The sequence below is a fragment of the Carettochelys insculpta genome, chromosome 28 (genome assembly GCF_033958435.1).
Source record: "Carettochelys insculpta isolate YL-2023 chromosome 28, ASM3395843v1, whole genome shotgun sequence".
Classification (NCBI taxonomy): Eukaryota; Metazoa; Chordata; order Testudines; family Carettochelyidae; genus Carettochelys; species Carettochelys insculpta.
The window spans coordinates 9,779,747-9,804,929 of NC_134164.1; the positions used below are offsets into that span (position 1 = coordinate 9,779,747).

A 25,183-nucleotide genomic window follows, 5' to 3' on the forward strand; every position below is an offset into this window, starting at 1 on the left:
TTCCAGAGGGCAAGAAACCAGTGCTCAAGGCCATTGTGCAAGAAGGCTACGCGGCCTCGAGGACGGGAGTTCAGATCGCCCTGGAGGTTGCGGACACAGCAGCACGCTCCACAGCTACGGCAGTGGTGATGCGAAGGGAGTCCTGGCTCCAGACTTCGGGTACACCGAGGGACCTGCAGACAAAGATAGTCGATCTTCCCTTCGACTCGCAGAAGCTGTTTGCTGAATCAACTGACTCGGTCCTTCATTCCAGTAAAGATTCAAGAGCCACACTTAGGACCCTGGGGATTTACACCCCTCCATACAGGAAGAAAAAGTACTACCCTCAACAAAGACGGTACCAGTACCAGCAACAGCATCCCCAGTACCACAGGGATTACGAGCAAGGGCGACATCAACAGCACCAGCAGTACAGAACTCCCAGGCGACTTTCCCAACAGAGCCGTGCGTCCTTGGGGCAGGGCCAAAGGCCACAAGTTTCACACACAGATCCAGGGCTGCGCCATCACTACCATCGCACAAGGTCATCCGAAGCGGTTATTCCACCATCGCCTCCGACCATTCTATAACCAGTGGCAAAGGATCACCACAGACAAATGGGTGCTGGAGATCATAGCCACGGGGTACGCCATCCCCTTCCAGTCGCTCCCACTGCCACGACCTCTACCCAGGCCCCACCTCTAGGAGGCCTCCCACGTAGCGAGGCTCAAGCAGGAGGTAGACCATCTCATGCTCATAGGGGCAGTGGAAAGAGTGCCGGAGCAACCGCAAGGGAGAGGGTTCTACTCGAGGTACTTCCTCACGGAGAAGAAGACAGGAGGCTGGAGGCCCATCTTAGATCTTCAAGGCCTCAACCGGTACCTGCGCAAGCAACGCTTTCGGATGATCACAATTGCCTCCATCCTTACGGCACTAGACGATGGAGATTGGTTCGCAGCCCTCGACTTACAAGACGCGTATTTTCACATAACTATCCATCCGGCTCACCGACGATTCCTCCGGTTTCATGGTAGGCAAAGAACATTTTCAATACAAGGTCCTACCGTTTGGCCTCTCCTCGGCCCCCAGAGTCTTCACCAAGACCTTGGCAGTGGTGTCAGCCTACCTGCACAGACAGGGGGTATTTATATTCCAGTATCTGCACGACTGCCTACTCAAAGGGGCCTCGAAGGAGGAGGTACTACGCATGATACGCGTCACAGCAGGCACGTTCTCTTCACTCGGACTGGTTATCAATCTGACAAAATCAAAGATAGACCCCACACAGGACATAGAGTTCATAGGGGCATGCATAAATTCTATTACAGCGAGAGTGTATCTACCAGAGACTGGCTTTCGGGCCATCGGCTCCCTCGTGCAAGTCATCACCTTCAGCCCTACGGTGCCGGTTCTGACGTGCTTACAGCTGCTGGGCCACATGGCAGCAGCGACGTTCGTAGTACAGAACGCCAGGTTACACATGCGCAGGATGCAGCATTGGCTGGCGAGCGTATACAAGCTGGCAGCACACACCGTTCACAGGGTGGCGTCGCCCACAACAGAGGTGCGCAAATCCCTGCAATGGTGGGTAAACCCCAAGAACCTGCTAACAGGGGTACCCTTCCACCAACCACACATATCTGTTTTTCTTACTACAGATGCCTCCCTCATAGGGTGGGGAGCACACATGGGCGAAGAGGTGACGCAAGGGCTGTGGTCCTCCACGGAGCAGTCACTGCACATAAATATACTGGAGCTCAGAGCAGTGTTCAACGCCTGCAGACACTTTCGAGACCACATACAAGGCAAAGTAGTCGGGATCAGTACAGACAATACCTCCACCATGTTTTATATAAATCGGCAAGGAGGAGCTCGGTCCCGTGCCTTATGTGCGGAAGCAGTCTGGTTGTGGAACTGGTGCATCGCCAACAATATAACCTTGAAAGCCTCGTACTTACCAGGTGCTCACAATGTGAAGGCAGACCAGCTGAGCAGGCGTTTCGCACTCACGCACGAGTGGCAGATCCGTCCCGATCTGCTGCGACCAATTTTTCACGCATGGGGTTTTTCCCCAGATAGACCTGTTTGCTACTCAACGCAACAAGAAGTGCCCACGATTCTGTTCCAGGGCAGGACTGGGATGGGGGTCCCTGGGGGACGCATTCGCGATCTCCTGGAGGGGCCCCCTGCTTTACGCTTTCCCTCCCACAGTGCTCATCCACAAAGTGTTGCAGAAAGCCAGGAGGGAAGGAGCCTGAATGATCCTGATAGTCCCAACGTGGGATCGACAGCAATGGTTCCCCCTACTCCTGCACATGTCGGACCGGCCACCGATGCCCCTTCCGGTGGCGCCGGATCTGCTCACACAAGCCCAGGGGTCCATAGTGCATCCGCACCCCCAAGGCCTGCGACTACAAGCGTGGTTAAAACATGGCTCAGCTCCCTAGAGAGCACATGTACGGAGGAAGTGCAGCAAGTCCTAGAAAGTAGCTGGAGGACTTCCACCAGGAAGACCTACAAGCAGAAATGGACTCGCTTCACGGCATGGTGTTCTACCAAACAGCTAGCCCCCCTTTCGGTGCCTATACCTGTGATATTAGAGTATTTACTGGACCTCAAGAGAGGAGGACTCTCACTATCCTCGTTAAAGGTCCACCTTGCCGCCATTTCGGCGTTCAGACACGAAGAGGAAGGGCACACGGTGTTCGCCCATCCCATGGTTACCAGGTTCCTCAAAGGGTTGGTAAACATATACCCCCCTCGGAAACCGCTTCCACCTTCGTGGAACTTGGACCTGGTGCTTAATGCAAAAACGGGACCACCGTTTGAGCCTTTGGCCACGGTTTCCCTCCGCCTCCTTACGATAAAGACGACCTTTCTTCTCGTAATCACGTCAGCTCGCAGGGTGAGCGAGCTTGCAGCAGTTATGGCAATGCCACCCTGCGCTGTTTTTTCCAAGGAGGCGGTAACCATACGGCTGCATCCAGCCTTTGTTCCTAAAGTTTCTTCTGAGTTTCATATTAACGAACCTATCGTTTTACCCTCGTTTTATCCAAAGCCTCATAACTCTAACAAAGAGGTGCGCCTACACCTCCTGGACGTGAGGAGGGCGCTAGCTTTCTATATCGACAGGACCAAGTCCTTCTGGAAAACGGATAGACTCCTAGTCTCTATCGCTCCCAAATCAAAAGGAGAATGTCTCTCTTCGCAGAGAATCTCGAAGCACATCGTATCTTGCATAAAAATGTGCTACGAACTCAAAAAGACTCCTTTACTGGCCACGCCCAGGGCTCATTCCACTAGGGCGGTGGGGGCATCAACAGCCTTTTTCAAGGGCGTTGCGCTAAAAGACATTTGCAGAGCGGCGACCTGGTCATCCTACGACACCTTCGCCAAACATTACGCCCTTCACAGGGTATTCCAAGAGGATACCCGTCTGTCGACAGCGGTCCTCTCGGGGACAAGCTGCACATAATCCGATTACCCACCTCCTATCTTGGGTTACTTGTGGGTAGTCACCTAATGTGGAGCACCCACGGGGACACTCGAAGAAGAAAGAAAGGTTACTCACCGTAGTAACGGTGGTTCTTCGAGATGTGTCCCCATGGGTGCTCCACTACCCGCCCATCCTCCCCGCTCCGGATCTCTGTTTAGTGTTTTGCAAGAGCATCCGAGGCGGTTGGTCAAGGAACTGGCGGGGACCGGATCGCGCACGTGGCCAGGAGGGCGCAAGGGAGCAGCGCGCACCAGCGCATGTGCGGTCCGGCAGAAACTGCTTGAATGATCCGATCTGCGGCGCCGGGCGAGCCCGACACCTAATGTGGAGCACCCACGGCGACACATCTTGAAGAACCACCGTTACTACGGTGAGTAACCTTTCTTTCTTTGGTGAAATCAGGGGCTATCAACACCAGATTACTACGCAGAGCAGTTCGGAGATCCTCGAATGCAGCCTCGGCTGCCTCTGATCATTTTACTGGGCCAGGACCTCAAGCTTTCACCAAGCTCCTGGTGTGGGGCTGCAACAGTTTGTCCATCAGGCATTGGAAGGTGGCTAGTGCCCCATGTAGACCAACTGGGAGAACGGTATATTGAAATAGTCCCGCAGGTGTGGAGAATGCCGTCTTCTCCTTGGCATCTTCAGCCAGTGGGATCTGCCAGTAGTCTTTGGCTAAGTCTAGTGTTGTCAGGTACCGAGCATTGCCCAGGCAGTCTACCAGCTCATCAGTATGTGGTATGGGATAGGCATCCAACTGGGAGATTTCATTCAGTCTCCTAAAGTCATAAAAACGCATAGTGCCATTTGGTTTTGGTACCAGAACTATGGGGCTGGACCACTGGCTGTGGGATTCCTCAATAATGCCCATCTTCAGCATCTTGCGCACTTCTGCCTTGATTTCTTCTCTTTTGGCAGCTGGGACCCGGTAAGGTCTCATCGTCACACAGGCCCCAAGCTTTGTAATTATATGATGGACTGTCTCTGATGTTTGGCCAGGTTTTTCAGAGAACACATCCTGGTTCCGGGTGATCATGTCAAGGACTTCCCTTCTCTGGGCTGGTGTTAACTCAGGGCCCACTTTCACCAGTACTGCAGGTTCATCCTGGGGGTGGGGGTGGCTCCCTTCTAGCCACCAGACAGGTCTCTCTCTCTCTTGCCAGGGCTTCAAGAGGTTAATATGATAGACTTGTTCTGTCTTCTGCCACCCAGATTGGTGTATTTTATAGTTTATTTCTCCGACTGGCTCGATGACCTCATAAGGACCCTGCCCCTGGGACAGCAGCTTACTTTCATTCGTGGAGATCAACACCATAACGCAGTCTCCAAGTTGAAATCGCCATACCCTGGCCTGGCGGTTGTAATAGGTCCTCTGGGCCTCCTGAGCCTCTTACGTTTGTTTCCTCACTATAGGTGTGACCTGAGCTATGCAGTCCCTCATCTGCATTACATAATCCACTATGTTTTTTCCCCTGCTTGACTCTTCCTCCCAGCTCTCCTTGGCAATGTCTAGAATGCCTCGGGGGTGGCACCCCCTACAGCAACTCAAAGGGAAGAAGCCGGTGGATGATTGGGGTACTTCCCGGACAGCAAACATGAGATAGGGTAGTAGCATGTCCCAGTCCTTTGCATTTTTGCTCACAACCTTAGTCATTGCCTTGAGAGTACGATTAAACCTTTCCACCAAGCCATCAGTCTGAGGACGATACACTGAGGTCCTCAGAGTCTGTACATGGAGCAGGGTGCAAGGGTCCTTCATCGGTTGAGACATGAACAGGGTGCCTTGAGCAGTCAGAATTTCCTTTGGTATTCTGACCCGAGCAAATATCTCCACCAGTGCTTTGGTGATGCTCTTGGAGGCTGTATTGTAGAGGGGCACAGCTTCAGGGTATCTTGTGGCATAGTCGAAGATCACCAGGATATACTGGTGTCCTCGGGTGGTTTTCTCCAGTGGACCCACTAGGTCCATCGCAATTCATTCAAATGGAACCTCGATAATGGGTATAGGTACCAGGGGGGCCCTTAGATAGGGCCAAGGGCTGTGGAGCTGGCACTCCGGGCAGGAAACTGTACCAGCAGACATCTTCATGTATCCCCAGCCAGTAAAACCAGCACAAAATCCATGCCTGAGTCTTTTCCACCCCCAGGTGTGCCCTGAAGCGATGGCTGTGGTTTCTTTTGATTATAAAGTAGGGGCCGGGGCCATGTGCCTTGCCCTCTTCCGGTACCCTGTCGATCTCCACCACCTCCTTTCTGATCTTTGTGTATCAGGGGGTCCTCTGCCTGATCACGCCCGAATGTCAGTCTCCCTGGGCCAGCCAGTTCAAGCTGGGGGGGCCCCTCTAGCTCTGGCATTGCTCCTGTTGGGCTAGGATGGGTGCTGGCCTCTGCCTCCTCCCCAGCCTCTGACTCCTTCCTTTGGCAATTCAGGGTCTTCCCCACCCTGCTTGTCTTCGCTTCCTCCTTGTGCATCATGGGGGTGCCAGTTTGCACAGGTGAGCCTTTGAGCCTGCATCAGGATACGTGTGGCCTAATTCCTTAGCCGCCCGTCTCTGCCTCTTTGACTTCTGGCCCTTCCCTGGGCTGGAACACAATTCTTGGGCCAGTTCTGGGAACACTGGGGTATGCCATTCTTCAGCTTCTACTGCCCTGGGATGGGGGAGCTCACCTGAACCCTGCTCTTTGGGGGGGAGCAGAACCCTGAACCCTGGGAAGTCCTTTCCAATCAATACTGGATAGGGTAGGTGTGGGACCACCCCAGCTTGTACCTGAGTGCTGTGGACACCTGTATGTGTGTCCTTACTTTTGCACTGGGGTAAAAGTTTGCTGTCCCATGGACGCAAGTCACTCCCATGCGTTTCCCTGGCAGTAGCTGCTCGGGCCTGACTAGATTCCTTGAAATTAGGGTGACAGCACTCCCTGAATCTACTAGCACCAAGGTCTCCTTCCCTTCTACTCGCATGGGGTGGGTATACTTGTGGGGGGTTCCTACCACCCTCACTAAATCAAGCAGGGCACATGGGTCTGACCAGTCTCCAAGATTACACTGCATTGGTTCCTCTCAGTTGGGGCACTGGGCAGCTATGTGGCCCAACTCCCCGTACCCATAGCATCTGTAGGTTTGCCCAGAACCCCAGGGAAAGTGGGGCCTAGTGTTAGGATCCGGCTGCCGTTGCTGCTTTACTCCTGCCTCTGAGCCCTGTAGCCCATGAGCCCCCTCCTCCTTCCCTCTGGGGTCTTGTGCCCTGGATCCGGTAGAGTTAGGGTTGGTAGCCATCCTTTGGTGGTAGGTCTGGTGTCCTGGGGAGTGCGAGCTAGCCCCCTCACTGCTAGCCACTGCTCCACCAGGGCAACTGCTTCATCATAGGTTGTGGGGTCATGTTGGCCCACCCCTTCCTGGAAGTCCAGGGTCATTTCTGCATAAATTGGTCTACCACGAGGATCTCCAACATGTCCTCGGTGGTATGGGCTTCGGGGTGCAGCCATTTCTGGGTGAGGTGGACCAGTTTGAACAGCTGAGGCCTCGGTGGCTTACCTTCATGGTATCCCCAGGCATGGTACTTCTGAACCCTTGGCAGCCAGGCCAAGTACCACCGCAGGGCCTCCCAGACGTGGGTCTCATCTTGGTGGGCCTCGCAGTTGGGGCGGCAGCTGGCTGGGGGTAGTCCATGTGAGCCTCGACTGCCCACCCCTGCACAAAGGCCTCCCCCTTACTCTCCATGATATTGTGGAGGGTGCAGCAGGCACCCACTTCCTGGGCGACATTGAGAATGCCCACATCCAGGTGGTCAAGGAGGCAGTGCCACCATCCCTTTCAGGCAGCCAAAGATTCACTCAACCCTCTGGCAGGCATGGTTGAGCTGTCCACTGAACCGCTCCTGGCTGGTGGTGACGTGGCCCATATAGGCCGCATGAGCCAGGGCTGGAGTGGGCATACAGCATCGGCCACCAGGCAGAGGGGCACAGTGGTGTGCCCCAGCAGGATCTCCATCTGGGGGATGTAGGTCCCCACCTCCAGCCGGCAGCATGGGTCCAAGTTGCAGAAGACCCGCGCATCATGGGTGCAGCCAAGCTAGCCCACGTACATGTCCTGGAAACAGCCCCAGTTGTCCACCATGGCCTGCAAGACCACGGAATGGTAACCCTTCTTGTTGATGAATTGTCCCCTGCTGTGCTCCAGGGAGTGGATGGCGATGTGGGTCCCGTCGAAGGCCCCAGAGCAATTCAGGAACCCCAGTGCGGCAAAGCGCGTGATGGTTGTGTCCATGTCCCTGATGCAGATGACCCTCTGGACAAGCAGGGCGTTCAGAGTGCAGATCACCTGTGGGGAGGGGTCATTGGCACCCATGAGTGTGTGCAGGGTGTGTCTGGCCCACCCAGGGCCCTCCACCCCCTCCCTCCCCACTGGGTGCATGCCCAGGCCTCCTCCTCTCCATGACGACAGCCCCAACTGTAGCCTTGCCCACGCCAAATCGGTGTCACACGGAGCGGTAGCTGTCTGAAGTGTCCAGCTTACAGCCAGCTATCACAACCCTCTTCTCCACAGGAAGGGCAAGCCACATCCAGATGTCCTCGTGTCTCAGGGCAGGGGTCAGCCACTGGCAGAGCTCCAGGAACATCTGCCACCTCATCTAGAAAGTCCAGAGACTCCGGTCATTGTCCGTCTCCCTCCTGATGAGTCACTCCCACCACTCAGAGCTGGAGGGATGGCTCCAGAGCTGGCAGGGCACCCGCGGGGTGGGTGGGCAGGAGGGCCCAATGGTCTGGGGCATCCCCTTTTGCCCCTGGGGAGGGCTCTCCTGCCAACAGTTGCTGGGCAGCCACCTGTGCTGCAGCTAGCAGGGCTCCTGCTCCACTGGTGGCAGCCAGCAGGACATGGAGCTGCTGCTCTGTTTCTATTCCTGCAGGCACTGTGTCTCTGGAGCTTGTGGCAATTCTGCAGGCATCGTGCTGTGCAGGACAAATGTGTTTGGGAAGGCCCCTTTAAAGGAGTGGCTTGCTGCAGCTCCTGAAGGCCTTGTCTGCCCTGCGACCCCATCTGCAGCATTTTCTGGCCCCTTATTTCAAAAGGGGCCACTTGTATGTGTAGTCGCTCTCTTTCCGTGTCCAGGGTGGCCCCTTTCAACACGCCGCATCGCTATTTCAATGCTCCACATCCACAGCTCCAGCCCCAGCGTGTATGTAGATGCGATGCATCCAAATAGCGTCTTTCAAAGTTTCTACTTCGAAAGACACTACTTTGAAGTAGTGCTGTAGTGTAAATGTAGCTAGTAGCTACGTCTACACGTGCCCCAAACTTCGAAATGGCCATGCAAATGGCCATTTCGAAGTTTACTAATGAAGCGCTGAAATGCATATTCAGCGCTTCATTAGCATGCGGGCGGCAGCGGCGCTTCGAAATTGACGAGCCTTGCCGCCGCGCGGCGCGTCCAGACGGGGCTCCTTTTCGAAAGGATGCTGCCTACTTCGAAGTCCCCTTATTCCCATGAGCTCATGGGAATAAGGGGACTTCGAAGAAGGTGGCGTCCTTTCGAAAAGGAGCCCCGTCTGGACGCGCCGCGCGGCGGCAAGGCTCGTCAATTTCGAAGCGTCGCTGCCGCCCGCATGCTAATGAAGCGCTGAATATGCATTTCAGCGCTTCATTAGTAAACTTCGAAATGGCCATTTGCATGGCCATTTCGAAGTTTGGGGCACGTGTAGACACAGCCAGTGTGTCCAGTGCCTCTATTTTGAAATAGAACATCTAAACACAATAGAGCCTATTTCGAACTAGCTGAGAGGTATTTCACCATGTGCTTTGTGTGTGTCCACATTATTTTGAAATAAGGTATTCTGGAATCGCTCTTTCAGAGTAGCTTATTTTGAAATTATGCTGCTGTGTAGGCATACCCTTAGGTTGCATCTCCACTAGCAAGCTGATCAAAAGATTTTTAGAAAGAAGAAAATAGCTCTTTCGACAGATCTTGCGGAGCATCTGCACACAAAATATGTTCTTTCAAAAGTAAATTGAAAGACTGCAGCATTCCTTTTGAAAATGTTCTTCCTTTCCCATTTCAGGAAGAGTACCTTTCGAAAGAAAATGCATATAGATGCTCCACAGGCCCTTTTTTTCCGAAAGAGCAGTCTTTGTGGAGCCTGATTTTTTTTGATTCCCAACCCGTTCTTTTGAAAGAGTGGGGGGCTGTGTGGACACTCTCTTTTGAAAGAGAAGATCACTCTTTTGATCCACTTTTTTGTGTATGGACGCACACTTTCGAAAGAAGTTCTCTTTGGAGAGATCTTCCAGAATGGCTTCTTTTGAAAGATCTCTGTAGTGTAGACGTAGCTTTAGAGTGCTGCAAACATACATATCTTACTGAAGACTATAAAGAAACTATATAAAGGGACGGTAAAGGAATAAACTCCTCTCCTCTCTGCTTCATTTTGTCCTCTACCCCCTTTCTTTCCTTACTCCAGCTCAACATGCCTACTTCTACACCTCTTTCTGGCAGACTCTAGCTTTGTTACCCACTTCTACCAGCCCCACATCGCTGCACTGCCACTTTCATGTGCCTGCTTGACTTCCTAACAACATCTGCTGTTCCCCTGCAAGTTCTTAGGCCAGGGGATTGCTTGAAAACTAGTAACAGAGGGAGATGACTCATCTTGAAAGGACAGGCTAGGAGTCCGGGTGATAGGAGCTTTTCTTACTTTCCTAATCTGTCAAATCTCCAGTCAGTCTCCTCCTTCACTCAGACCATCGAATCATAATGATAAGGTTGGAAGAGATCTCTGGAAGTCATCTAGTCCAGGGGTGAGCAAATTTTTTATGTCAGGCCCCACTTTTTGTCTCTGCAATTAGAAGGGCCCCTGAACCTGTCTAATATAATCCAAACCAATGGAAATTATGTTCATAAGGAAAAAAAAACAAAAAACTTTTTGGCATGTGTAAGAGGATAAGTATGCAGAACGTAAAATCTTTATTAATTGTGATGTGAACACACATACATAAACAGTCACATCGTTCAACATTTTTAATGAGAGGGATAAGCCTGAGACCTACCAGCCGATCGTGTTGCACCCCCCATTATAAAATTTCACATTCCCCCCACTTTGCACACCCCCAATCTAGTCCCAACCCTGGCTCAAACCAGGACCAATCCCAACTAAATCAAGCACCAGGACAGCCCATTGCCAAGTGATGTATGCTTGGGGACTTCAATATTTTAAAGAATTTTAGACATCTATCGGTGTCTATAGGGTCTCCTGTTTTATCACCATAAAAGGGAAGCAGAGGTATGTTTTGAGCTGTCTTTTCACCTTCAGAAAATTTGTTTATGATGAAAAACAACTAGTCCTGTGGCAGCTTATAGACTAGCAGGTATTTGGGAGCATAAGCTTTCATAGTCAAAGTCCTGCTTCTTTTTGCCCATGAAAGCTTATGCTCCAAAATATCTGTTAGTCTATAAGGTGCCAGAGGACTTCTTGTTGTTTTTGAAGATAGAGACTAACACAACTACCTCTCTGATACAAGTTTATGATGAGTTTGCCAAGTTTAACAAAAATCAAACCAGTTCTCTGTTTTCTTGTTTAGAATTATAGTTCTTGAACATTAATCCTTCCTGGTCATTTTGCTGCATGCAAAAAGTGTTGATAGCAGTTTAATTAAAAAATAATTCACATTTTCTCCATTGATTGGGGAGTCATTAAAATGTTTTCCCATCCCCATACACTGTTTTTGTCCTTCTCCCCAAAATGTATTTTCACTTTTTTAAAAAATAATTTATATTCCATTTAGTTCCTTGATGGCAACACAGCACAGGTAATGTGTACTGTCTTAAGAGGTATAGCAAGAGTTGAGTGCAAAACATTGTGGTTCTTGTGTAAAAACAATGGTTGTAATTTCTAAGATGTACACTGTCCATCATGGATTTAGAAATAAAAATATCCAAAACAAACTTTTGAAACCACAAGGTTTTTCCCGTGTACATTTTAAGTTTGACAGTGAATAGTAATTGTAACCCATTAAATATTGTTATTTCAGGTCACTGAAATTTATTAAAAGATGTGTAGGGAAGTCCCCAAATATTAATTAAAATATAACTTAAGTCTAATGTTGGACTGCAGAGTTTGGTGAAAAAATATTTCTGGTTTGTTCTATTGTGTCTTTAGTCTGCTGGCAGAAGACTCAGAAGAGGAAGGAGACCAGTGTCGGATATGTCAGATTGCAGGGGGCTCCTTAACCAATCCACTGGTAGAACCATGCGGCTGTGTGGGAAGCCTACAGTTTGTTCATCAAGAATGTCTAAAAACGTGGTTGAAAGCTAAAATAAAGTCAGGTAGGAATGTTTGTGAGAGAGGGGAAGGATATTACAAGTGCAATAGCATGTCACTAACTTAAAAAACCTCATCATATGAGGGCCAAATTCACCTTTGGAATTACTCCTGGATATAATTGGAGCTATACTAGGTAATACCAGCAGAGTTACACCAAAATGAATTTATCCCATAGGTATGTCAACATTTCAATTTTTTTCCACAATGCAAAAAAACTTTACATAAATGCAAATAGTTGATGGTCTACTGACCATTAGTCACCAGATGAATGCATCTAAAAATTCTAATTTCTAGAGTTGACATTGAAAATAAGCCAAAATACATAGCAAATGGTGAGGGATTTACAAATGGTATCATGTGAACATCAGTTTTGTAGGATCCATAAACTTCAGGTGTAAGACCAATTAATGGTGAAGAAAGGGAACATGTTGAATGACAAATCCAGAAATATAAAATCTGTGTTTTTAAAAAATATTTAAGGTGGGGGAGAAGGAACCTGCTCAGGATAAATTTTAGTGCTCATGAAAGTGACTGATAGCTGGATATACTGCAAATTATTGCTATGGAAGCTTTTCTCATCTCTATTCCCCCATCTTCATCAATACATATTAATATCAAAGTGAAACATTCCTGGTTTTCTGTTTCTATCGTGAATGAAGATCAACATTCTTCATCGAGTGATGTCCCCATGGGTGCTCCACTGTAGGTGCTGGGCTCATCCCAGTGCCACAGATCAGAGGTTCTTCTACGAGTGTCCCCGTGGGTGCTCCACAATAGGTGTCGGGCTCGCCCTGGCACCGCAGATCGGAAACTTTCCAGCAGTTTCTCTCGGACCACGCATGCGCTAGCGCGCGCCGCTCCCTTGTGCACCCCCGGCCACATGCGCGATCCGGTCCCCTCCAGTTCCTTCTTAACCGCCATCGGCTGCAGACGGAATCCGCTCAGGCTGTGGCCAGAGTCAGCATAGTTAGAGTTTTTAGTTTAGACTGTTGATTTCTTTTCTTGCAAAAAAAAAAAAAAAAAGGAGAAAAAGGAAAAAGGACAAAAAAAAAATATATACAGAAAGATTTAGTAAAAGAGAGAGAGGAGTGGAGACAACGCAGGGCCGTGAAGGCCAGTAGGCCTCCTGCCACAGCATGCTGGGGTCCATGAAAGGGGAACAGGCACAGAGACAGTGCTAAGTACCCTATTAACAGCTCAAAAGACTCACCGCGATGTCCTCTTCAGGATTCAAAAAGTGTGAGTCCTGTCGCGAAGCTATGCCGGCCTCCGATGGGCATAGTCAATGCATTAGGTGCCTGGGGGAATCACACGTTACCCAGAAGTGTTCCTTTTGTGCAAAGCTCACAGCCAGAGCAAGAAAGGATAGAGAAATGCGGCTGAAAATGCTGTTGTTTGATAAGGCCCTCCAGCCAGACGTGCTGGAGAGGCCTCAATCGGAGGGACCCACAGGGCTCCATAGAAGGAAGGCGGCTTCCCTCACCCCCTCGGTGCAGAAACAGAGGAAGCTCTCTCCAGCCCGATCCCTGCCGGCGGTCACAGCGAGTGGGATGGGCGTAGCACACAGCCCCCAGCCGCAGTCCCAAACAAGCGGCAGTGCAGCAGCGCACGTGGCAGAGGCTGAGCCTCCGATTACTAAACAGCCGGCATGCACAGCCTTCAGAGCAGTGGCCAGGCAAGCGCCGGAACCGGCGGCACCGCCGCAAGCGGCACAGATCCCCACGGCACCAACGGTGCAGGGCCAACAGGCACGGAGCCTGCAGGCACCGGAGGAGGCTATCCGCGCAGCACCGCAGCTAAGCGTGCCGAGCGCGGCGCTGACAGCGGGGCTGAGATCCCCGGCACAGGAGGGGGTGGTGCCAGCCCCGCAGGGGAGGGGAAAGGCAGCAGCAAAAACCCGGCACCGCAGCCCTTCTCCGGACAGGGCTGCAGTGCTCCTTTCAAAAAGCCCTCCCCTTATGCTACGCACGCCAACCAGAAGGCATGGGTCTCCTCCAGCCTACCCAGAGCCTCCTTCTCCATTCCTCCAACCAGCGTCACCATGGCTCGGGCCACCTTCGCCTTTTCTGGGATTGGATCCCCTGGAGTACTATCACAAACCAGTTTCACCACTGTCTCAGTCATTGAGAAGATCTCGCTCTCCCAGACATCAGGAGTATGCACCTCGAGAGCGGTCCAGGTCTCCATCCCAGGAACCGTGTCCGTGCTGCCATGGTCGCCCTTACCATGCTGGGCATAGACACCACAGGCATACACCCAGGGGCAGGTCCCCCTCGACCGTCCAATACCCCCGCAGGCACTCACGGACGGGGACAGAAACACAGCAGTCTCAGGGGGAATTGATATTGGAACCCCGAGATTTTCCCTCGCAAGCCTCTAGCGAGAGGGTGTACCACCGACAGCAGGACCCTGAGAGTTCGAGGGAGGCTTACCCTGGTGGTTCCTCCTTGTCCTCCCCCGACGAGGCTACGGCCCCCGGGGATGTTGCTCCCCCAGACGACCTAAACAGTTTCAGGAGCTGTTTAAAAGGGTGGCTTTCATGCAAGGCATCCAAACAGCATAGGTGCAGGAGAAGCACCACAAGCTCCTCAAAAATCTGAGACCTCCGGCCTCATCCAAAATCGCTATTCCGCTCGACGAAGCAATCATGGAGTCAGCCACCACCATATGGCAGACTCCGGCTTCCGCTCCACCTATAAACAAGAGATCGGATAAGAAATACTTCGTCCCGGCGAAGGGCATGGAGTTTCTGTTTAGTCACCCACAACCAAATTCACTGGTGGTAGAATCGCCTCAGCAGAGATCAAAGACTTCCCAGTACAAAGCGGGGGGCACAGACAGAGATGCCAAGAAGCGAGGGCTATTCGGCAGGAAGGTATACTCCTCCTCTACCCTGCTGTTGCGAATGGCAAATTATGCAGCACATCTAGTGAACCATAATTTTGATAATTACTCCAGGCTTACTTCTCTCATGGATTCGCTTCCAGAAGATAAGAAGCTGGTGCTGAAGGCCATTGTGCAAGAGGGCTATGCAGCTTCGAGGACGGGAGTCCAGATCGCCCTGGATGTGGCGGACACGGCGGCACGCTCAACGGCTACAGCAGTGGTCATGCGCAGGGAATCCTGGCTTCAGACATCGGGTATCCTGAGGGATCTGCAGGCGAAAATTGTTGATCTCCCCTTTGGCACACACAAGCTGTTTGCAGAGTCAACCGATTCGGTCCTTCATTCCAGTAAGGACTCAAGAGCTAAACTCAGAACCCTGGGTATTTATACCCCTCCATACAGAAAGAAAAATTATTACCCTCAACAAAGGCGATACCCGTACCAACCTCAGCGTGCTCAGTACCAACGGGGCTACGACCAAGGGCGACATCAACAGCAGCAACAGTATAGAACTCCTAGGCGACGTTCCCAACAGAGCCGCGCATCCACGAGGCACGCCCAAAGGCAACAAGTTTGACGGACAGGTCGAGGGCTGCACTATTACCACCATCGCGCAATGCCATCCCCAGCTAATGTTCCATCATCGCCTCCGACCATTCCACTCCCAATGGCAAAAGATCACCACAGACAAATGGGTACTGGAGATCATAGCCACGGGTTACGCGATCCCCTTCCAGTCGCTCCCACCGCCGAAACCTCCGCCCAGGCCTCATCTCAGGGATGCTTCCCACGAGGCGAAACTCAAGCAGGAGGTGGACCATCTTATGTTCATAGGGGCAGTGGAAAGAGTGCCGGAGCGACTCCAGGGGAAAGGGTTTTATTCACGATACTTCCTCACAGAGAAGAAAACAGGAGGCTGGAGGCCCATCTTAGATCTTCGAGGCCTCAACCGGTACTTGCGCAAACAACATTTTCGGATGATCACAGTCGCCTCCATACTCACGGCACTGGACGATGGAGATTGGTTTGCAGCCCTTGACTTGCAAGATGTGTATTTTCATATAACAATCCACCCGGCACACAGACGCTTTCTCCGTTTTATGGTCGGCAAAGAACATTTCCAATACAAGGTCCTTCCGTTCGGCTTCTCCTCGGCCCCCAGAGTCTTTACCAAAACCCTGGCAGTGGTGTCAGCCTACCTGCACAGACAGGGGGTATTTATATTCCCATATCTGGACAACTGCCTACTGCAAGGGGCCTCGAAGGCAGAGGTACTACGCATGATACGCGTCACAGCGAACACGTTTTCTTCGCTGGGCCTGGTCATCAACCTCGCGAAGTCAAAGACCGACCCCACACAAGACATAGAGTTCATAGGGGCTCGTATAAACTCTATTACAGCAAGGGTCTATCTACCCGACGCTTGCTTTTGCGCCATCGGTTCCCTGGTGCAAGTCATTACATACAGCCCCACGGTGCCGGTCTTAACGTGCTTGCAGCTGCTAGGCCACATGGCAGCGGCAACGTTCGTGGTGCAGAACTTCAGATTGCATATGCGCAGCCTGCAACATTGGCTGGCGAGCGTCTACAAGCCGGCGTCCCACACTGTCCGCAGGGTGGTGTCGCCCACGACAGAGGTGCGCAGATCCCTGCAATGGTGGGTAAACCCCAAGAACATGCTAACAGGGGTACCCTTTCACCAACCACAAATCTCTATTTTTCTTAATACCGACGCTTCCCATATAGGGTGGGGAGGACACATCGACGACAAGGTGACGCAAGGACTGTGGTCCCCTACGGAACAGTCACTGCATATAAATGTACTAGAGCTCAGAGCAGTGTTCAACGCCTGCAAACACTTTCGAGACCACATACAAGGCACAGTAGTCGGGATCAATACAGACAATACCTCCACCATGTTTTATATAAATCGACAAGAAGGAGCTCGATCCCGTGCCCTATGTGCAGAAGCAGTCCGGCTGTGGAACTGGTGCATCACCAACAATATAACGTTGAAGGCCTCGTACTTACCAGGCGCTCACAATGTGAAAGCAGACCAGCTGAGCAGGCGCTTTGCACTCATGCACGAATGGCAGATCTGCTCCGATCTGCTACATACATCTTTCATGCATGGGGGTTTCCCCAGATAGACCTGTTTGCCACTCAGCACAACAAGAAGTGCCCCCAGTACTGCTCCAGGGCAGGATTGGGGCGGGGGTCCCTGGAGGACGCATTCGCGATTTCACGGAAGGGCCCCCTGCTTTACGCATTTCCCCCCACAGTGCTCATCCACAAGGTCTTGCAGAAAGCCAGGAGGGAGAGAGCCCACATGATCCTAGTAGTCCCAACGTGGAATCGACAGCAATGGTTCCCCTTACTTCTGCGCATGTCGGACCACCCACCGCTTCCCCTTCCACTGACGCTGGACCTGCTCACGCAGGCCCAGGGGTCCATAGTGCACCCACACCCCCAAGGCCTGTGCCTACAAGCATGGATAATCCATGGCTCAGCTCCCTAGAGAGTACATGTACAGAGGGAGTACAGCAAGTCCTAGAGAGTAGCCGAAGGACCTCCACCAGGAGGACTTATCAGCAGAAATGGACTCGATTCACTGCATGGTGTTCTGCCAAGCAGTTAGCTCCCCTTGACGTTCCTATACCTGTAATACTAGAATACCTACTGGACCTCAAAAGAGGCGTGCTCTCCGTATCCTCGCTACAGGTTCATCTCGCTGCTATATCGGCTTTTCGGCATGAAGAGGAAGGGCCCACAGTGTTTGCCCATCCTTTTGTTACCAGGTTCCTGAAGGGGCTGGTAAACCTGTACCCCCCTCGGAAACCACTTCCACCATCGTGGAACTTGGACCTGGTGCTCAGCGCGCTAACGGGCCCACCTTTTGAACCCTTAGCCACAATTCCCCTACGTCTACGAGCTCGCAGCAGTTATGGCAACGCCACCCTACACAGTATTCTCAAAGGAGGCGGTAACCTTACGGCTGCACCCAGCCTTTGTTCCAAAAGTTTCTTCAGAGTTCCACCTTAACGAACCTATAGTTTTACCCTTGTTTTACCCGAAGCCTCACAGCTCTGGCAAGGAGGCACGCCTACATCTCCTGGACCTGAGGAGGGCGTTGGCCTTCTACATAGACAGAACTAAGTCCTTCCGGAAAACGGACAGGCTTCTAGTCTCTCTCGCTCCCAGGTCGAAAGGGGAGGGTCTCTCTCCACAGAGAATCTCGAAGCACATTGTGTCCTGTATAAAAATGTGCTACTCACTTCGAAAGACTCCTTTGCTGGCCCCGCCCAGGGCCCACTCCACCAGGGCGGTGGCGGCGTCAACAGCCTTTTTCAAGGGCATCGCGTTAAAAGACATCTGTAGAGCGGCGACCTGGTCATCCTATGACACCTTTGCCAAACATTGTGCTCTGCACCGGGTATTCGAAGAGGATACCCGTCTGTCGAGAGCAGTCCTTTCAAGGGCAAGCTGCACATAAACTGATTACCCACCTCCTTAGTTGGGTTACTGCTGGGTAGTCACCTATTGTGGAGCACCCACGGGGACACTCGTAGAAGAAAGAGAAATTACTCACCATAGTAACGATGGTTCTTCGAGATGTGTCCCCGTGGCTGCTCCAACACCCGCCCATCCTCCCCGCTTCGGATCTCTGTTTAGTGTTTTTCAGGAGCATTCAAGGCAGTTGGTCAAGGAACTGGCAGGGACCAGATTGCGCACGTGGCCGGGGGTGCGCAAGGGAGTGGCGCACGCTGGCGCATGCGCGGTCCGAGAGAAACTGCTGGAAAGTTTCCGATCTGCGGCGCCAGGGCGAGCCCGACACCTATTGTGGAGCACCCACGGGGACACATCTCGAAGAACCATCGTTACTACGGTGAGTAACTTCTCTTTTTTGTGGCGCCATAGTGAACCAGTCCACACATGCGTGGTTGCCACCTCATGTCATTCATGCCATTTTGGTCAAGCACATGGTGCAGGTCCCACCAGGTCCTCTCAGCTGCCTCTGGCTGTGGACGGAGTGAGCTTACCTCCTTAGCAAACTTACCTCAGAGTGAGAGTATCCATCATTGTTATAGTTTTCTCTTCATAGGTGACTGGTTTTCTTCAATAGTACCTGTTTTGTCACTGTTTTTTTTTTTTAAAGTTAATTAGTTAAGATAGTTTTTTCTCTGTAGTTCAAGTTGGTTACATAAGTTTTCATTTATTCATGTAAAAAAAAAGAAAATATTAATAGTAATATTAGTGAATAATTCCAGGTTCACCTGGTTTTAAGAAGTGTGAAACATGCCATGAGTAAATGCCTGCCTCAGACGGACATTTGGCTTGTATTCACTGCCTGGGTGAGACTCATATGCCTCAGCAGCACCCTCATTGTTCCAAGTTGACTGCAAGGGCCCCTGGCAATAGGAAAGTGTGGCTTTGCATGATTTTATTTGACAAGGTTTTCCAGCCTTCATTCTCGGAGTCTGCAGCATCTCCTGATCAGATGACCCACAAATGAAGAGCCTCGTCGATATTGGCAGCTTTGCCCAAAAATATGAGGGTACTGCCCATTAGATCTCTGCCTGCTGCTTGTCAGAGCAGATCAGATCAAACATCAATGACAAGCCTCATAAGGACGGATCCACTGCTTCTACCTTAAAATCAGCTCCAGCCATGAAGCTGTTATCTATGGTACTAACCCTAAAGGAGGTGGCACCAAGAACGACATCGGCACCGGCTGCCAGTGCTTCAAGGTCATCGGCACTGAAGGACTCCTCCGAACCATCAGCACCAATGGCACCACAGATCATCCCAGCATTGCCATCAGCATCGGCACCCCCAACACCATTGGCACTCAGAGATTCGACACCAAGATAAATGGCACTGGCATACTTGGTACTGAAGCAATCAGCACCACAACACTCAACAACCAGGATGGCATCAAGGAAGGCGACATCTAAAACATGGCGCCAGAGCCCTTCATCAAGCACCCTTTCTCTGACCTTCTCCCCAACACCACCCCCTTCACCGACACCACAGGGGTCACCAACACCTCCTCGATCTATTTCTCCCAGGTCTCCACACTGTGGACTGCCTTCACCCTTTCTGAGTCCAGCCAGAATAGAGAACGGTCAATATCAGTGTCATTTCTCTGCCTCTTCATCGCCTAGCGTGCCATACAGACATTCTGATTCACCAAATTCACCCTGAATGTCACACTGGGAGCACTACAGATGTTGACAGTACCTCAGGTACTCTTCCCCTCAAAGGTCATATTATTACCAAGCCCAGTACAGCCGATATGCTCCTTATCCTTACTCTTATCAGCGCTACTGGTCACAATCGTGGGGAAGGAACTTCTGTGAGCCCACATCCTCTAGGCAGTCACCTGCTCATGCCCCCGCATCTCCAGTACACCACCCTCCCTCTCCTCAGCGACATGCCAAACCTGAGGAAGGGTAGGTTTTTGACATAGAGAATCATCTGGCTGATGCTTCCCCTATGGATCAGTCCTTATTTTTCCCTGATGAGACGGTTATCCCGGGGGATGTTTCACCTCCTGACAATATTACTCAGTTCTTGGAATTGTTCAAGAGTTGTGCTCAGTCAGGCGGTTCAGATTGCTGAGGTTCAGGAGAAGCGCCATCGCCTCATTAAAAGCCTCCAGCCAATGCACAGTTCTAAGATAGCTATCCCATTGGATGCAGCTATACTGGAAACAGCCAAAGAGATCTGGCAGACTCCAGCATGCGTTCTGCTGTCTAACAAGAGACCAAACAGAAAATATTTTGTCTCCCTCCAGAAGAATGGAGTTTTTATTTACCTGCCCTCAACCAGTCAGTATAGAACATTTCCATTATCAGATTCTACCTTTTGACCTATCTACCACACCCAGAGTATTTTCCAAAACTCTAGCAGTGGCTGCAGTGCCCCTACATTGAGGAGGAGTCATCATATTGCCTTATCTTGATGACTGTCTCATCAAAGTTTGCTCACTAACCGAGAGATCCATGATGGTAAGCCCCATCAGGGCAAATGTTCGATCACCTTGAATTGCTGATCAATGACTGAAAAAATCAACATTCCAACCCACTCAGGACATTGAATTTATTGGTGCCCAACTCAATGCAACTTCAGCGAAAGCTTACCTGCCCTTGCAGAGATTCCAGGCCATTCAGGACTTGATAGAGGTTGTGACCTGCAGCTCTACAATACAAATAACCACGCGTCTAAGATTAATGAGCCACATAGCTGCTACAACTTATGTAGTCCATCATACAAGATTACATTTTCACAGCCTACAACATTGGATAACTTCCATTTACAACCACACGAAGCACAAGCTGCACAGATCAGTAACTTTTTTCTTACTGAAGTTTGAATTGTGGACAAACCACCAAAATCTCTTGCCTGGTGTGCTTTTTCACCAACAACAGCCCTCATGACATATCACCATGGATACATCCCTCCTAGGCTGGGGAGCTCTCGTGGGCCCTATGTCCACTCAGGGTCTCTGGTCACCCCAAGAGGCCTTATTGCACATAAACCTACTGGAGTTCAGAGCAGTTTTCAATGCATGCCACCATTTCCACAAACACATATGCAACACTACAGTAAAAATACTCACAGACAACATCGTGACAATGTGCTATATCAATGGTCAGGGCCCAGTGAGATCTCGCTCCCTGGCTACGTCTACACGTGCACGCTACATCGAAATAGCTTATTTGTGACATCAAAATGTGACATCGAAATTTGTGACTTGTGTAGTGACATCGAAATAGTCTATTTCAATGAATAACGTCTACACGTCCTCCAGGGCTGGCAACGTCGACGTTCAACTTCGACGTTGCGCAGCACCACATCGAAATAGGTGCTGCGAGGGAACGTCTACACGCCAAAGCAGCACACATCGAAATAAGGGTGCCAGGCACAGCTGCAGACAGGGTCACAGGGCGGACTCAACAGCAAGCCACTCCCTTAAAGGGCCCCTTCCAGACACAGTTGCACTAAACAACACAAGATCCACAGAGCCGACAACTGGTTGCAGACCCTGTGCCTGCAGCATGGATCCCCAGCTGCTGCAGCAGCAGCCAGAAGCCCTGGGCTAAGGGCTGCTGCACACGGTGACCATAGAGCCCCACAGGGGCTGGAGAGAGCGTCTCTCAACCCCTCAGCTGATGGCCACCATAGCGGACCCCGCTATTTCGATGTTGCGGGACGCGGATCGTCTACACGTGCCCTACTTCGACATTCAACTTCGAAGTAGGGCGCTATTCCCATCCCCTCATGGGGTTAGCAGCTTCGAGTCTCGCCGCCTAACGGCAATGTTAACATTGAAATAGCGCCCAACACGTGTAGCCGTGACGGGCGCTATTTCGAAGTTAGTGCCGCTACTTCGAAGTAGCGTGCACGTGTAGACACAGCTCCTATGTGCAGAAGCCATCCGACTCGAACTGGTGCATTCTGAACATCACACTTGTGGCATCTTACTTACTTGGTGTCAACAACATTGTTGCAGATCCCTTAAGCAAGCACTTTGCATCAGACCATGAGTGGGAGCTTCACAATGGGGTTCTCCATCTCCTGTTCTGACATTGGGGAATTACCCTCATCACGTCTTTGCCACCTGTCACAACAAGAAGTGCCATTACTACTGTTCCATGGCAGGAGTGGGCAGCAGATTTCTGGGTGATACATACCTCCTCCATTTGAAGAGAGCTCTCCTTTACACCTTTCCTCCCACAGTGCTCATACCCAAGGTCCTGCACAAAGTCTGAACATACAGAGCCACCAGCATGCTAATGGCACTCACTTGGGCATGACAACACTAGTTCCTCTTCCTCCAAACAGATGTCACCATACCTTCCTTACCTCCTCCTTGCCTTTCCCAACCTTCTGTCTCAGAACCGGGGATCTCTGTCTGCTTCATCCTCAAATACACACCCTACATCTCACAGCATGGCTCCTAGTTGGCTCAATACATCCAAACACCTCTGCTCAATGCAAATCAAAGAGATTTTAATTCATAGTGGAAGGCAGTGTGCCCGAACCACTTACCTGTCCAAGTGGTGTAGATTTGCTGCTTCGTGCTCATTACAAAACATAGAACTGCACGCAGCTCCTCTGCATGCAATCCTCAACTACACCTTACACCTAAAAAAGTCAGGCTTGGAGTTAGCTTCTCTAAAGGTACATCTTGCTGTGATCACTGCCTTCACTTGTCCTATTGATGGTTTTTCTGGTTTTGCCCATCCTACCACTAAGATTAGTTAAAGACTTACAAACCTGAACCCTGCTCAAAGACCTGCCCTTCCTCTATGGGACTTGGACACAGTACTAAGTGCTCTAATAGCACTGCCCTTTGAACCATTGATTGTTACTTTCTTGCAAATGATGACCATGAAAGTTGTCTTTCTCCTCACCATTACATTGTCCTGTAGAGTCAGCGAATTTTCAGCTTTCATGGCAGTACTTCCTTACACAATCTTCAATAGAAGTGGAGTAATTTTGAGACATCACCTAGCCTTCATTCCCAAAGCATGTTCGGAATTTCACTTAAATGAACCAGTTGTTTTGCCTTCCTTTTATCATAAACCACAGGCCTCACTATGGGAGGCATTACTCCATATCCTTGACACGTGCAGTGCACTTGCTTTTCATATAGAATGAACTAAACCATTTTGGAAGACTGATCACCTGTTGGTGTCTTTTTCTTATTGCTCCAGGGGCAAGCCAATGTCGTCTCAGCAAGTAGGGAAAACTATAATATCACATATAGATGAGTGCTACTCCTCAAGTAGGATACTGCTCCCAGGGCAACCAAGAGCTCACTCCACAAGAGCAGTGACAGCATCAATAGTGTTTCTCAAGGGTTTTTCCTTTAGAGACATTAGCAGAGCAGCTACCTGGTCATCTCATGACACATTTGTGACGCATTACACAGTCCATTATTGATGGGTTGCAAATACCTCATTGGCATCAGCAGTGCTATCATTGCCTACCAAATGGTGACTCCTTCCCATCTTCCAACCTTCTCAAGGTACTGCTACTCAGTCACCTACAGTGGAGCACCTAGGGGACATCACTTGATGAAGAAAGCCAAGTTCCTCACCTTGGTGCAGTAACTGTCGTTCTTTGAGATGTGTGTCCCCGCGGGTGCTCCACTACCCACGCTCCTGCACTGTCTGGAGTGCCTCTTTTATATTCTTCAGATTTCAGGGAAATCTCGAGGAACTGGTGAGCGTTAGACCACACATGTGACCAAAACGGCACAAGTGACATGAAGCGCCGACTGCACATGCATAGTCCAGCTGACTATGGTTCTAGAAAAATCTCTGATATGTGGTGACAGGATGGGCCCTGCACTTCCAGTGGATCACCCCTAGGGACACATATCTAAAAGAACGACAGTTACTGCACCAAGGTGAGGAACTTCACTTTATATTGCTATAAATGTGAATTGCAAAGCAGGGTTTTGCAGTTTTCCATAACATGGGTCATAAGCCACATTTTAATTAACAGATTATCTTGTGAATCCCTCCCCACTGCATCTAAAAACACATCGATCAAGCCATTGCTCACATAGAAAAGGAATATTGAGCATATATTTATGTGTTTTAATTGTCTACTTGTGCATTTCAGCAGCTAGAAATGAAGAAACATCAATGTCATACACTAAGATAGAAACACAATCATAGAGTCCTAGGGCTGGAAGGGACCTCAGGAGGTCATCAGGTCCAGCCCCCTGCCTAAAGGTGGATCAACCCTAACTAAATAATCCCAGCCAGGACCTTGTCAAGCCAGGACTTAAAAGCCTCTAGGGAGGGAGATTCCACCACCTCTCTCGGTAACACATGCCAGTCCTTCACCACTCTCCTGGTGATGTAGTTTTTCCTAATATCCAACCTACACCTCTGGTGGATGTGGGGTGTCTGGGGTACAGGTAGTACCTTTGACTCTCCAGCAGCTGCGCCTTTTCGGGCGGATGGAAGCACTGGTCCTCACCCACCACTCAACTCTAACGGTTGGCTCCTAGCAGCTTTTGTGCATTACAGTGACGCCATCCCCCACGCAACTGCATCAGCTTGCAGGCGAAACACAGTGAGGGGGGTCTGGTCTGTCTCACATACCGACCTTATGGAGGGACTTGTTCCTTCTCCCTTCTAATGCACAGTCTCAACGGTAGGCCAGGAGGCATGGTGCTGCAAATAGACAACTCCTGTGAAGGTGGAGGAAGCACCCCACTGCCTTCTGGGTTATCCTGGGAAGGAGTAAGGCTAAGGGAGTAAACGCTGACAGAAAATCCAGAGGGGAGTCCTAAGGCGGTTCTGTGTCAGCTTCTGGCACAGTCCCGGCAACTTCTGCAGCTGAGCTGGTACCAAACATAGAGGTTATCCTTTCCTTTGGACTATATCAGTAAAGCTGAGGCGGGGGCCTGGTGTCTGGACAGCCCAGGGTCTCCATAAAAATTGCCCAGGCTCGCGCCTGGAGAGGTACTCCAGCATCACT

General features: G+C 50.7%; 1 protein-coding gene across 1 annotated transcript in view; it reads left to right on the forward strand.

Annotated features, from left to right (window-relative positions):
• MARCHF10 (membrane associated ring-CH-type finger 10) overlaps window positions 1-25,183 on the forward strand; it is a 145,914-nt gene that overhangs the window by 87,387 nt on the left and 33,344 nt on the right. The window contains exon 7 of the mRNA XM_074979047.1: window positions 11,627-11,793. Coding sequence (XP_074835148.1) covers window positions 11,627-11,793 — 167 coding nt within the window. The remainder of the gene's footprint in view (window positions 1-11,626; window positions 11,794-25,183) is intronic.